Source organism: Macrosteles quadrilineatus, unplaced genomic scaffold, assembly GCF_028750875.1.
Source record: "Macrosteles quadrilineatus isolate MER2022 unplaced genomic scaffold, UCM_ALF_1.0 Scaffold_2__2_contigs__length_208266976, whole genome shotgun sequence".
In the NCBI taxonomy this organism is placed as follows: domain Eukaryota; kingdom Metazoa; phylum Arthropoda; class Insecta; order Hemiptera; family Cicadellidae; genus Macrosteles; species Macrosteles quadrilineatus.
In genome coordinates this window covers 147,805,230-147,819,426 of record NW_026542595.1, presented here as the reverse complement: position 1 = coordinate 147,819,426, position 14,197 = coordinate 147,805,230, and the positions used below count along the sequence as shown (strand labels likewise).

Here is a 14,197-nt window from a genome sequence, read left to right as displayed (position 1 = left end):
ATTTCTAACCTAAGTTTAGGTTGGATAGCACTGAATATTTATTCTAAGCGTGTGTGTCCATTTCGGTTAAAATCAGTGCTAAATTAATTACCGGTAAATTTTCTTTCATAAGCATGAATAAATATTAATTTATTAATCTTTGAGCACTATATGAAACAAAATGTTATTTCTTTGTAATATACAAAACAGGATGATTAAAATGCATTTTCCTCTTTTCAATATACATTTAATTGGAAACAGTAACAAAATATCGTCGATGATATAAATCAAGAAAATTTTGTTTACTCAATAATAGTTCTAAAATGATTTGGGTTTGCTCTATTCCAACTATTTTGACTTGTGTACTGATTAAGTGTTGGGTACTTCTTAGGTCCTGGGTTGTAGCTAGGCCTTGGATGGTTAGGCCTTGGAAACTGGTTAGGATTCGGGTATTCATTAGGTCCTGGATTGTAGCTAGGCCTTGGATACCGGTTAGGTTTTTGGTATACATGAGGTCCTGGATTGTAGCTAGTCCTTGGATAGTCAGAGTCAGGCCTTGGATATTCGTTAGGTTTTGCTTGTTCATTAAGTTTTGTAAATTCTTTAGGATTTGGGTAGTCATTAGGTTTTGGATACAGGCTAGGTCCTACAGGCTCGTTTGCTCCTCGGTAGTAGTTGGGCCTTGGGTACTGGTTAGATCTCTCAATATCTGTTCTGCTCTCTCTGTATCCAACAGATGTTCTGTATGGTGTTCGGCTTTGGAGCGGCTGGCCGTATGTGGTCTGTCCGGATGTATGTGGGTAGTATCGTCGTCGACTCTGAGCTTGCAGACGGTTCTGGCGCAGACGTTCATATCTCAAATTATTTTTGATCCAGTTTTCTGCTCTGAGGAAACATCGCTTCCCAAAGTCAGAGTCCTAGGTATACGAAACTTGTAAGTTTTCTTACTCATCAACAAATTTTGTTTTGATTAAATTGAGAAAAATAACAGAATATTCTATATTTTGAGGATAAAGATTAATTATTGACATTAAGAGTTTAAATAACGAATAAACGTCAGCACTTTATGTATGAAAACAGTTTTATAAGGCATTTTTTTGCGTAACAACATCACACTAGTTCATAGTTTGTGAAAAATGTTATCAGCAAAGGCAACTGAGACCTAATGAAAAGATTTAATTGAATATTTAAAATTGATCTGTGCAACAATATGTGTATTGAAATAGTCATTTTTACTACAGAAATCATCACAGGAAGATTCAAATAAACGTTAGCAAGGGAGCAGATCAAGTATGTAATTAAATAAGTTCGAGAGATTTTTCATCTATATTGTGTTCTAAATGGAGATGGCTTCGTGCCTTGAACTTATCGAAGCGCATGAGCCAATGACGCCAGTAGATCTGACAGTGCTTCGGAGCCAATAAGAAAACATCACAGGGGTCTCCATTTGCGTACGCTACTGCTACTAGACCATGGTTCACCTGAAAACAACATGAGAGAGATAACAGACAATCCTTATACGAGGGTAATTTTGTAACTAAGAGCCGTTTTTTTACGTTTTGCTCCGTAGTTTACCTGCACCATATCAAGACTCCTCACTGCTTACTGACACAATTTGTCAACAGAATGCCGAATGCCACAATGTTCAGCTCTGTAGCTGACGTTTGCACTTCACTGTGTGTTTAAACTGTTTTAATGATTGAATCTCCCGCCGTGTGCTAGATAAGGTTTAGTACGTTTTTAGATTACAAGAAGCATATCTGAATCTGATGCTGACATTCATCGCTAGATGACCGAAGTTTTTGACCCTAATGCCATTATAGAGGGAAGTGCAGGAATGGGCTAGGGAGTTTTAAATTTGCCGTGGAAATGTTCATTTCGGAAGGAAATTGTGTTTTGGTTGGCTCCCAGGCTTCTCACAAGAAGCTCACAAAGGAAAAAATGTTTTCACGGCAATTTTTACACTCCTTACCCGTTTCCAAAATCTAGCCTCACTCATTGCATTAGGTCAGATACCCTTCAGTCGTAATGACCTTATCTTGCACGCAGCGGTACAAATTCAATAATGACGCATATTTTTCAGCTACAGAAGTGTTATTCTGTTCACAAAAGATGCCAGGCGACGGGGGCCTCGTTACCGGGGCTATAGCCCCGACTCGTTACAGCGAAAAACACGTAAACTACGGAGCTATTAGCTAAAACGGTCCTTTACAAAAACTGCCCTCGTACATTAAACTGTTGGTTTGAATGCATAATCAAGTACCATAAAATCTATTTTCAGCAGCATCCAAGAAAAGATTTTAATGCACAATGAAAGAAAACTAATAGCCTTGCTGAAAATCTACTATATTTGGTAGTCTATTTGGTATAATGATTATACCAATTTACTTTGTGATTCATGACTCATAGTAGGACATCCCACACCAAAGCTATATGTTGCAACTAAGTTACTAACAAAAAAGTACTTACTCCCCATTTGTAGTTGGGATCGTGGTTTAGAGCCCCTATGTAAGCTGTTATCTGGACGGGTGCGTCATACGTATCTTTGAGATCTCTTTTAGGTTTGTCAGATAGCTTCCAGTCAATCATTACAGGAATGTTTCTGAAACAATTCACACAATTTTTAGCCAATTAAAACATACCAGGGGTCGCCCCGTGGTCGAAAACTAGACCAAAAATGTGTATTGTGAAGACTTCTCTATTTTCACCCCATTCTGTAAATAAATCATTTATTGATTGGAATGTCTTCCATTTGTAATTAAATTAGCTATTAAAGAAAAAATAGTATTTCATTCTACATTTAAGTGCGCGTGTATCTCTTTCAGGCTTACATTTTTAAGTACATGTAATCCATACTTGTGTCAATATGATACAAAGCTGAAACTGTGCATTTTTAACCTCCCATATAGTTTGAACGAATCCTTGTATGGCCTTTCAATGGAGCTAGTTTTCCATATCAGAGAAAATTCACATCCCATCAAGAGACCTGTCCTTTTCTTCTAGATAGGAGGTGGACTTACAGTTTTAGGTGGGCCAAAAAATGGGTCATGTCAGGCAGAGCTAAAATCTATTGAACTATACGAACAATTATATTAAACAAATTACCATTACCTGAACATAGCGATGCAATCTGCAACACCTCTGTAACCCAATTTGGGATGAGCGATTGTACTCTCCACAGCCATTGGGTTGGAAATGTGTTCCAGCATCCATGATAAACTCTTAAGACTGTTCTGAGTGACTTCACTGCAGTTCTCTGTGGTCTTTCCTAGAACTGCGTTGCGGACTGCCATGTGAAACTCAGTCCCTCTCACCTTCAGGGCTGTCATGGACAAAACAATTAACAGTTAATTAACGGTTAAAAACAGTTAATTATTGTAATGTTGAATGGATTTCAATTGCATTCAAAAAGAAATAGTAAATTAATTTGTAAACTGTTGTTTTTATAATTGTATACTCATTTTTCATTAAATAAAAAGAGCTCTAACACTTGAATTAATTAACAATATTTAAGTAAAATAATACAAATTGTTACAGCCAAGGTTATTCTGGAACTTGCTCAAACTTTGTACAGGTTTATTACAAACAAACTATAGGTATTGTAATCAGTTCCATTAGTGTTGAATTAGAATAAATTATAAAAAATCTGATTTAAATGTAGAAAAAATAAGTCTTACAAAACTGTGTGTAACAATATCCGTACAATCCGTAGTGTAACACTGCCATAATTTTACAACAATTGATTTAATTCTTTCTGTAGTCTAGTAGTTTTTTGAGATAGTTATATAGGACAGACACACAATTTACAAACCCAATACAAAAATTGAATAATTTTATTTTACCTTCACTGTGATTGTAGAATCCATCCTCGCCCAAATCGTCAATCATTTTCTGCCGCCAGTTTCCTAAAATTTGTTTTGTTTTGTCTGATATTGTCTCTTCAATTATTTTACTAACTGAAGGAAATTTTATGTAGTTCTTTATAACTGGGTCTGTAAATGAGTAGCTCAACACCTTTTCAATAGCTGAGTCTTGAGCGTAGAGATCAAGTTTTTCCGTGTTTTCCAGTGGGTAGTTGGTTTCTGTGATTGGTATCGTAGGTTTGAAGATAAACTGATCAGCTGACAGGACCATTTTGATGTCATGAACTGGTGATGAAGGTAGAGAAGGTTTTTGAGAAACTACAGTGGTTTTAGTTTCTCTAAGTTTTAAAGATGAAGTTTTCTGGACAGATTTTTTTTTAGTTGGCCTATTTTTGGTTTTACTATTTGTTTTAGAGGAAAGGTTTTTAGACGCTTTTAATCTTTTTGTAGATTTTCTTTTGCCTTTAGAATTGTTTAAACTTGTAGTCCTAGTTGATTTGCCTTGTTTTGGAGTGCTGGACGATTTTGTAATTCGCTTCACACTTTGTTTCCGGTTAGACACTGAGGGGTTTCTTGTGGAATTAATATTATGATTTTTTATGCTGTATACATCTGTGACAGGTACCACAGCTTTGATTGGATATAAAACAAAGTCACGAATTTTGAAAATGTTGCATTTTGAAACTAACGATTTTTTTATTGTCGTTCTTTTAGTCCTTTGCTGTTGAACTGGTGTTTGCCTCACAAATTTAGCTGGTGAATCTATAGAACCATTTGTCACAGGTTTTTTGTTTCCTTTTCTCGTTCCAGTAGATTCACTCAATGCCTGTGAAATTATAATAATTATTGATATGAATTATGATTATACCTAATAATGCATATGGGGTAGTGTAACTTACATTGATTATATATTTACCCTCTTGTTGAGATATAATCAATGGTGGTACTTAATTATTTTGATTTTTTAATTTCAAACAAGTTACATAAATTTAACTCAGTCAATGCAATGGTTTATTTCATGTTTCATGTCATACAACACAGCTTTAACTGACTTTATGGTAGAGATCCTTTTACATAATCTAAAAGTAAATTATCTAAGGGTACTTTCATGTTGATTAGGCTAAGATCGATTGTGTCAACGGATATTCTCATTATAGTTTACTATGCCTAACTTCATAGCTATATATCATATGGAATTATTTTATGGGGTAATGACACCAATGTTAAAGAATTGTTAATTGAACAAAAGCGTGCTATTAAAATCACAGCAAATGTGGACATGAGGACTCACAGTAAGCCATTGTTTAGAAAATTCAATATACTCACTGTATTTGCAAGGTATATTTTAGAATGTCTGTTGTTTATTAAAAGGAATTTACATACTATACCTACAAATAAAAATGTTCATAACTATTTCACTAGAAACTGTAACTCACTTAGAATTTCCCAGTGTAATTTAAAAATTACTTTGAATTGTTTCGTTGAAATGGGGAAAAAGCTGTATAATTCTCCACTCTCTCATTAAAATTTTTTAGAATTCAACTGTTTTAAGAGGAACGTTAAGCACCTTTTGATTAGTATTAGTCCATATGACATAAATGAGTTTTTCCTTAATGTTAATGGCCATGTATAACTAAAAATGTCTGTGATTATCTGTGGACTATTTTATAGTTATATTTATATTATACTGTAACTAGTTCACACTGCTATGCATCGTAAAATGTTCTGGCAATAAAGATTTGATTTGATATTCAATTGTACGCCCGAAAATACCAATTAGTCAGCAAAGCAGCTTTCTGTTAATAGTATATTATATTACGTTACTAGTCCTGAAAATAAGTGTTTACCGGATGAGTGTGGTCGTTCCTGTGCGAGACGAAGTCGAGTACGGGATTACCATACAAGACCTGTTATGAATTACTGTTTTTTATGAATTACAGCAATCAGCTGAAGTATTTATTTACTTGTTGTTTGTATTAGAGATTTGTTTACCTTGACAACTATGTAACAATTTAAGTTTATTAAAGCCTTATTTTCTAAAAAGGTTCAGTTATTCACAACAAATTTAATAAACTTAAATTTATTAAGATAATTAAATAATCAAAATCAAAATGGAAAAACTTTTAAAACCAGACAGGTTTGATATTAATCCTAAAAATCCTTCTGCAAGTAGAGCATTCAAACACTGGTTCAGGACACTTGAAAATTTCATATCTGACCCAGCAGTTACTGAAGAGAGGAAACTTAAGTTAGAACGTGTTGATTAATTTTCTTTCTTACAATGTCTACGAGTATATTTCTGAATGTTCCACGTTTAAGTCAGCAGTTGAAATTTTGCAAACTATTTATAATCCTAAGAAGAATGAAATTTATGCTCGACACATGCTAGCAAACCGCAAGCAGAAGAAAGAAGAAAACATAGACAAGTATCTACAAGAACTTAAACTTCTAAGTAAGGATTGCAATTTTCGTGCAATAGATGGAAATACTTATCGAGATGAAGCCGTTAGAGATGCCTTTATAAGTGGAATTATGAACCCCCATATTCGACAAAGACTATTAGAAAAACCGTCCTTGACATTAAAAGAAGCTGAGGACATTTCACGTTCACTTGAGTCTGCACAGAAGAGCTGTGAAGCATATGGATCTTCAAACCAAATTGAAGTCACATATTGCAACACTTCATCAACACTACCAGATCAACTGGATGAAAATATAGATCCTGAAGAGTCTCCTACTTCAGCTTCTGTAGCAAAAAACTTTAAACAGAAGTGTTTCTACTGCGGTGGCCGGCGTCATTTTACTCGAAACGACTGTCCTGCCAAAGGTGCTACTTGCTCTGGTTGTAAGAAAAGGGGACATTTTGTGAAGGTATGCAGGTTGATGAAAACTCAAGGTAAGACCTTTAATGCCTCTTCTTTGGTAGTAACCACGCTTTCATGTGCAGCTGCCTCCAATGGACTGTCAAAAGCAATTGTGCGGGGTTATGCAAATAAAATACCTGTTGAAGTTTTGGTTGATACTGGAGGTACCGATAGTTTTATAAACCGAGCTGTGGTAATTGAAAATGGTTTTCATGTAATTCCAGAACGGAAACAGGTATCTATGGCTTCCACAAACCTAAAGTCACCCATCAAAGGTTATGTTAATGTGAACTTAGTTCTCTGTCCATAACTATGAGAGAGTACAACTGTTTGTTATTGACAATCTGTGCACTGACATATTGATTGGTCATGATATAATGAAACTGCATTCTTCAGTAAACCTAGATTTTGGGGGAGATAAGTTACCTCTGTCCATTTGTAATGTTGCCTGTGCTTCTGTGGAACCACCATGCCTTTTTCATAATCTATCACCTGACTGCAAGCCCATTGCAACTAAGTCTCGTAGGTATTCTAATGATGATGAAAAGTTCATCAACTCTGAAGTGCAAAAACTCCTTCAAAGTGGTATAATTGAAGAAAGTTCATCTCCCTGGCGTGCACAAGTGCTTGTTACCAAAAGCTCATCTCATAAAAAGCGATTAGTAATAGATTATAGTCAAACTATAAATAAGTTTACCCTATTAGATGCCTACCCCTTGCCTAATATTGAAAACATAGCTAGTAAAATAGCAGAAAATAAAGTATTCAGTACTATAGATTTAAAGGAGGCTTACCATCAAATACCAATATCGGAACATGAAAAATGCTTCACAGCATTTGAGGCAGCAGGAAAACTTTATCAGTTCTGTAGGGTTCCATTTGGTGTGACAAATGGTGTGTCTGCTTTTCAGCGCACGATTGATAAGATTATTTCCACTGAAGAACTAGAAGGGGTGTGGGCTTTCATTGATGACATAACCGTAGCCGGAAAAACTCAGTCAGAACATGATGAAAGGCTGAATAAATTCTTAAAAGTAGCTAAGAAATATAATATTACTCTAAACAATGAGAAGAGCAAATTTTCTCAAGACATAATATCAATCCTAGGATATTAAATTCGCTACCAGTCTATGCAAGCAGATCCAGAGCGTCTGAAACCCTTGTTAGATTTGCCATTGCCAGTTAATGCATCTCAATTAAAACGTGCATTAGGAATATTTTCTCACTACTCAAAGTGGGTTCCCAAGTTCTCAAACAAGATTCGGCCTTTGATTGATTGCAAATCTTTTCCTATATTGCCCTCATCTTTGCCAGCTTTGGCTTTTCAGGAAATTAAACAAGACATACATAGGAAAATCAATACTTACTGTGATTGATGATCTTTCTCCATTAGTTGTGGAAACAGATGCATCTGACTTTGCTATCGCTGCCACCTTAAGTCAAAAGGGTAGACCTGTCGCTTTCTTTTCAAAAACATTGACCGATTGTGAAAAACGTCATTCCTCTATTAAGAAGGAAGCCCTAGCCATAGTCGAATCTCTAAAGAAGTGGAGGCATTTCCTCATTGGGCGACATTTTCTATTAATCACCGATCAACAGGCTTTGTCGTTTGTGTTCAACAGTCGGCATACTAGTAAAATAAAGAATGAGAAAATCACTAGATGGCGTCTTGAGTTGTCACCTTATTCTTTTGACATACAGTACAGACCAGGCAAAGAAAACGTCACCGCAGATGCATTTTCACGTGTTTGTGGAGCTGTCACAAACATAAATTGTGATGACAAGCTTTTTGCACTTCATCAGTCACTCTGCCACCCTGGTATCACTAGGATGTACCCCTGGGTAAAAAGTAAAAACCTCCCTTACTCAGTTGAGGATGTTAAAACAATGACAAACAAATGCCCAATGTGTGCAGAGATTAAACCTCGTTTCTACAAAACTACAAATGCTCAACTTATCAAGGCCACAAAACCTTTTGAGCGACTAAATGTAGATTTTAAGGGTCATTTGCCATCTTGCACACGTAATCGATATCTATTGACTATAATCGATGAATATTCACGCTTCCCTTTCGCATATCCCTGCAGAGATATGTCCTCAAGCACAGTAGTTCGCTGTTTAGAAAATCTATTTTCAATATTTGGAATGCCAAACTACATTCATTCAGACAGAGGGACATCTTTTCTTGCAAAAGAACTCAGAGACTACCTTCATGAAAGAGGAATAGCCACCAGTCAAACGACTCCATATGATCCGGCAGGGAATGGCCAAGTTGAAAAGTTCAATGGAACATTGTGGAAAGCAATCTTGTTAGCTCTGAAGTCCAGGTCACTAAAGGTAGAACAATGGGAAGTTGTACTCAATGATGCATTGCACTCCATAAGATCTCTTTTGTGCACTTCGACTAACAGTACGCCACATGAAAGGTTTATCATTCATCCTCGGCGATCCCTCAATGGCACCTCACTGCCAGCTTGGCTCATGAAACCAGGACCGATATTCTTAAAAAGAAATGTTCGGCCATCAAAATTTGATCCTTTAGTTGAGGAAGTAGAGCTGATGGATGCTAACCCTCATTATGCCTTGGTTAAACACAATGATGGAAGAAAGTCAACTGTATCCCTCAAGCACCTTTCTCCAAGGGGGAATGTAAGTCTACTAACTAGAAGACCAAGTCCTTCCAACGCTAAAAGAAAATCCTCAACTGGTGACAGATGAGGATTTTCGTCACGTCACAACCACATGTCATTCCAGAGCCGAGCATTAATCCAGATCCAAATGTCAATCCAGAACAGAATGTCACTCCATTTGATATCCAAGACCATGAGTATCAACCAAATGATGATTATCAACCGAACTTCATTGCATTCCTGAATCCTGAACAAGACTCTGAAGAAAACCAAGCTCTAGAAAGGCCGAAAAGATCAAGAAAACAACCAAGTTACCTCGCTGATTACATTGTTTAATTTTTGAGGGGGAGAATGTTATGAATTACTGTTTTTAGTAATCAGCTGAAGTATTTATTTACTTGTTGTCAACGTATTAGAGATTTGTTTACCTTGACAACTATGTAACAATAATTTGAGTTTATTAAACCTTATTTTCGAAAAAGGTTAAGTTATTCACAACAAGACCGGTACACACATTTTGGACGAGTTACGTACGATAGTTTACGCCATACTAATAAATCTGTACAAATCCTTATACATATTTCCACCAACTCAAGGACTAAAAATCACTAGTCATAACCTATATATCAGCCTATATAACAGTATATCAGCCCGGTACGCTAACCATTAGACCACCGAGGCCGCCGGCTACCGACCGTTTTGTTACCGTAATGGCGTTCCCTCAGCTAATAAGAAGCCCACAGCGCTGTCATCGTAGCCTCTTCTATACCTCCCCTGAGTAAATACCGGAAGTTCGTCAAAATAATGTAGTGTGGCGTAATATCCTGTTTTGGATTGGATTGTAATGAACGAGCCGGTGGGGCACACGGGAGATTTCTCAGGTGCCGTTTCCCCGTTTGACGTCTACTGCTGCGTCTGAAGAAACAGAAAATTTTATAATTTTCTATTATTAAATTGAACTGTCATAACCTAACCAAACTAACCAAACGTGCTGATAATGGAAAAATCGAATAAAGGTTTACTAATCTAAAAAATAGTTTTGTTCATAAAATAAAATTATAAATATCTAAAATTCAATTTTATAATTTTTAATTATAAAATTAAACTGTCATAACCTAACCAAACCAACCAAACTTGCTGTTAAGAAAAAAATGTTGATAAAAAGTTAATGCCGCCGGCGAGATTCGAACCTGGTACCTTTGGATTACCAGTCCGCAACGCTATCCACTATATAGACCACCGAAGAGTCATATCGTATCGTTGCGGTATTGGTGTTCCCTCAAAGTGACATCAGCAGTTAGTGACGTCAAATGGCACCTGAGAAATCTTCCGTGTGCCGTTTCGATGAACGAGCTGCCGGTGAACTGAACTTGTTCGAAACCAAAACACCTTTTTTTATTTTAAGTTTAAGGTTATGTTTGCTTGTTGACTGAGTATTTATTTGACTGCACCGCACACAGCACATGCCTAACCTAAATCTCATGTTGTGAGTTGTGACAACAACTAATTTATTTCTTACTAGCTCAACGAGACGTAACATAGGTATAGAAAACAATACAAATACAAGTAAGTAAAGACATCAATTGAAAGCTCGGCATATTGTAGGCCTAGGCCTAAGTTACCTTTTGTCGAGATTGGCTTCAATTAATTGCTAACCTTTAAGTTAACTTACTTGTTATCTAAGTGCCAGGGACACTTTGTTGTTAGTTGTTGGGTTCTCCTTTCTTATTAGCCTATTCCTATTGCAAATTACCTACACTTACCGTACATCAATTCTTTCATAGAGTTTTGGTAAGATCACAAAACGCTAAAATGTTATTTAAACTTACTTGGCAAGCTTTCAAAATATACCTAGATCTTCTGATGGCAAGATCAAGTCTTAGTAACCTCAAATTGGACAACACATATGTTAGGAGAACACGGTTTTTATCAGTTTTATTAGAATAGGCGTAGATAACTTATATCAAACTGATTAAGACGATTATTTTAAAACCCTAAGTAGGCCTAGACCTATAAGTTATAGCCCTAGCTTGAAAACTATTTGTAGGCCCTAAGCTAAAGATTCAGAATGTATTATTTTCAACCACTTTTGCTGGGCTAGGTTAAGTGCCTTCTATGATAGTAATTATTGCAATTTTAATCTTTTAGATAAAAATCGTCTACCAGTTTTGAAATAACTGAACATTATGAAAGTAAGCACAGAGCCTGTATCAGCGTTTGCAATATATTCAGAAAAGCTAAAGCAAAAGAAGAAGAAGTCTAAACCTCTGTTATCAAATGGTGTAAATAAGGTGACCAAAGCCAAAGTAGGTCTATCAAATGGAGTAGCTAAAGTTAAAAAATCTCAAGTTTCGACCTTACTTAAGAAACAAAAAAATAGCAATGATAACGAGTCATGGCAAATGAAAGAAATAGGTTATATACTTAAAACTTTGGCTGAAAGATCAACAGAAACTAGTAGTCCTAGAGCTGCTGCTTTGTTGGATAGTATTAATGAAGCAAATGAAAAATTGGAACATGACGACAACAATTATCTTGAAGACACATTACATAATGTTATTATGATCGAGAACCTTAAAGATACGGTCAAAAACTTGAAAAGGAAGAAAACTAATAAGTTTACGCCAGGAAAGTCAGCTGACAGTTGCAGTACTAAAGGTCCGGGAACTTCCAAAGATACAGATTCACTAGAGGACTTAAAACCCCTTGTATTAAAAACCACCACTTCCCCAACTAATAAGGAAGAATCAAGTGCAAGCCGTTCTAAGAGTTTGAAAAAGCTAAAAACAGCAACAAAAGAACAAGGTCATTCTACTATGACGCTAGATTCAAAATCACAGAATTTAGACCCAAAGAAAAAGCAGCCAAAAGTACCCAAAGAGACAAAACTGAATAAGAAAAATATTAAAAAGGTTGGAATGAAATCAGATAATAATTCAAAAGGTAAATCTCAGAAACATTTGGAAAATAGTGACACAACTGCAAGACTACTTTTCGAGTGGCTTACTGCACCTGTGCTGGAGAAAGATTTCATGCGGTATGTAATATTCTACTTTAATTTATTGTAATAGGCTATACTTAGAGATCTTTACCACAGTTCTAATAGCCTAGGCTAAATCATAATCTTAAACAAGTTTATTTTTTTATTTTAAGTAGGCCTACCTATGTCTTGTGCTGGTTAAATATGTTTAAGTCCCTATATAGAGTTCTTTAAAGGACACATTTTAAACCTACTTTACTTAGTACAATAATAGCATGACATATTCTGTGCTGATCAGACCAACTTAACAAGACCACCGTGCACGCCGATTAAGTTTGGATGCATTGCACATTAACTTACTATTAATAGGTACTTTGGGTCACTGTAAGCTTAGCCATTGGCAAGGGTTATTAGTCATTACTGTGAGGACCACCAGTTAACACTGTCTTTTTCACGTTTGTACTGGCATGAGTTTAGTATATGTTTACTTCAGGAAACGCCATAGGAGACCACAGGCACTTTATTATTCATCATTGAACGTGTTAAACAGTGAGTGCTGAATTTCCCAAAATAGGGATTACCTAACCATAGGGTAGACCTTAATTTAGCTTTGTTACAAATTTACTTTTGGCTTGCTTAATTGCTTCTGTTATGTTTTCAGTGACTATTGGGAGAAAAAACCACTTCTTATACAAAGAGAGGGGCACAGGCACTACTTTTCTGAGTTGTTGAGTACTGAAATAATAGATACGATGTTGAGAGAGAACAATGTATGTTTCACCAAACACTTGGACGTTACTTCATACACCGATGGTGTACGAGAGACCCATAACCTAACAGGTAAAAGTAAAAGTACACAGAGTGAAATAACTGTAAAGAGGAGTCGTTTAAAGAAAATAGCTTTACAAAGAAATCCTTTTTAGTACGAACAAACCATTGAAGGTAAAATTTCAATCTTGATATAAGTTAATTTTTAATTGGCCAATGATACACTATTTTTATAAACATGAACTTTAACCACAGATTTTCTTGATACTTAGTTGCAATGTAATCATTTTAAGTTTTTACTGATGTTTAATACTGGAATGTATGTTTCAGGCAGAGCACAGGCAAATGTCGTTTGGGACTTTTACTCTAATGGATGCAGTGTCAGGCTTTTAAACCCACAAATTTTTCTGCCAAAAATCCACACCTTGAACGCAACACTTCAGGAGTATTTTGGCTGCTTTGTTGGTGCTAACGTGTATCTGACCCCACCTAACTCTCAGGGGTTCGCTCCCCACTATGACGACATCGAAGCTTTCGTCCTGCAGATAGAGGGAAAGAAGCGTTGGAAAATTTACACTCCCAGGTTTGTTGACGGCGTTAATTTTACTATATTGTGCACTAGCTCTAAGTTAGGTTAAGATTTGAACATCTATTGATAAAAGATATTATGGTAGGCCTATAGGTTACAATAAAATAATTGTAACCTAAGCCTAGTTAATTTTCTTGATCAAATTTCTACTTCTGATTTTTATCTCAGCAGAACAGGTTTTGGTATATTTCACGAGGTTAGATTAAATGCTCATAAATTAAATATATTTTTAAAATATTGAAGAAGTACTACTGCATGGTTTTAGTTATAAATTGTTTAAATCATAGAGTTTTTGATCCTACATTATGATCAATATTATGTTACAACAGTATGTAGGCCTATCAATATTATGTACACATAAAATTTTTTTTAGGTACCGTACATCTATTTTAAATTGACAAATCAAAGTCAATTAGCAGCATTCAAAATTCTCTTTGGCTTAAAACAAAGTTTTTCTAAAATATCTTTAAGTTAACATTAAAATAGACCTAAGGGCTTAGCTCATCAGTGAATTTTAATCTAAT

General features: G+C 35.6%; 2 protein-coding genes across 4 annotated transcripts in view; one reads left to right on the top strand and one right to left on the bottom strand.

Annotated features, from left to right (window-relative positions):
* Positions 1-215: 215 nt before the first annotated feature.
* Positions 216-14,197, bottom strand: part of LOC128986019 (mitochondrial genome maintenance exonuclease 1-like) — a 14,205-nt gene continuing 223 nt past the window's right edge. The window contains exons 1-6 of one of the 3 annotated variants that reach the window (XM_054406098.1): positions 11,100-11,119; positions 3,822-4,668; positions 3,091-3,301; positions 2,449-2,581; positions 1,338-1,460; positions 216-896 (exon numbers count right to left, since the gene is read on the bottom strand). In XM_054406098.1, coding sequence (XP_054262073.1) covers positions 282-896; positions 1,338-1,460; positions 2,449-2,581; positions 3,091-3,301; positions 3,822-4,113 — 1,374 coding nt within the window. In that variant the 5' untranslated portion in view covers positions 4,114-4,668; positions 11,100-11,119 and the 3' untranslated portion in view covers positions 216-281. Of the gene's footprint in view, positions 1,461-2,448; positions 2,582-3,090; positions 3,302-3,821; positions 4,669-11,099; positions 11,120-14,197 lie in introns of those variants that run through there. The other 2 variants (XM_054406096.1, XM_054406097.1) reach the window with 2 other exon arrangements.
* The window catches only part of LOC128986018 (ribosomal oxygenase 1-like), a 20,334-nt gene continuing 16,917 nt past the window's right edge, over positions 10,781-14,197 (top strand). Inside the window, exons 1-4 of the mRNA XM_054406095.1 lie at positions 10,781-10,902; positions 11,485-12,373; positions 12,978-13,156; positions 13,415-13,667. Coding sequence (XP_054262070.1) covers positions 11,523-12,373; positions 12,978-13,156; positions 13,415-13,667 — 1,283 coding nt within the window. The 5' untranslated portion in view covers positions 10,781-10,902; positions 11,485-11,522. The remainder of the gene's footprint in view (positions 10,903-11,484; positions 12,374-12,977; positions 13,157-13,414; positions 13,668-14,197) is intronic.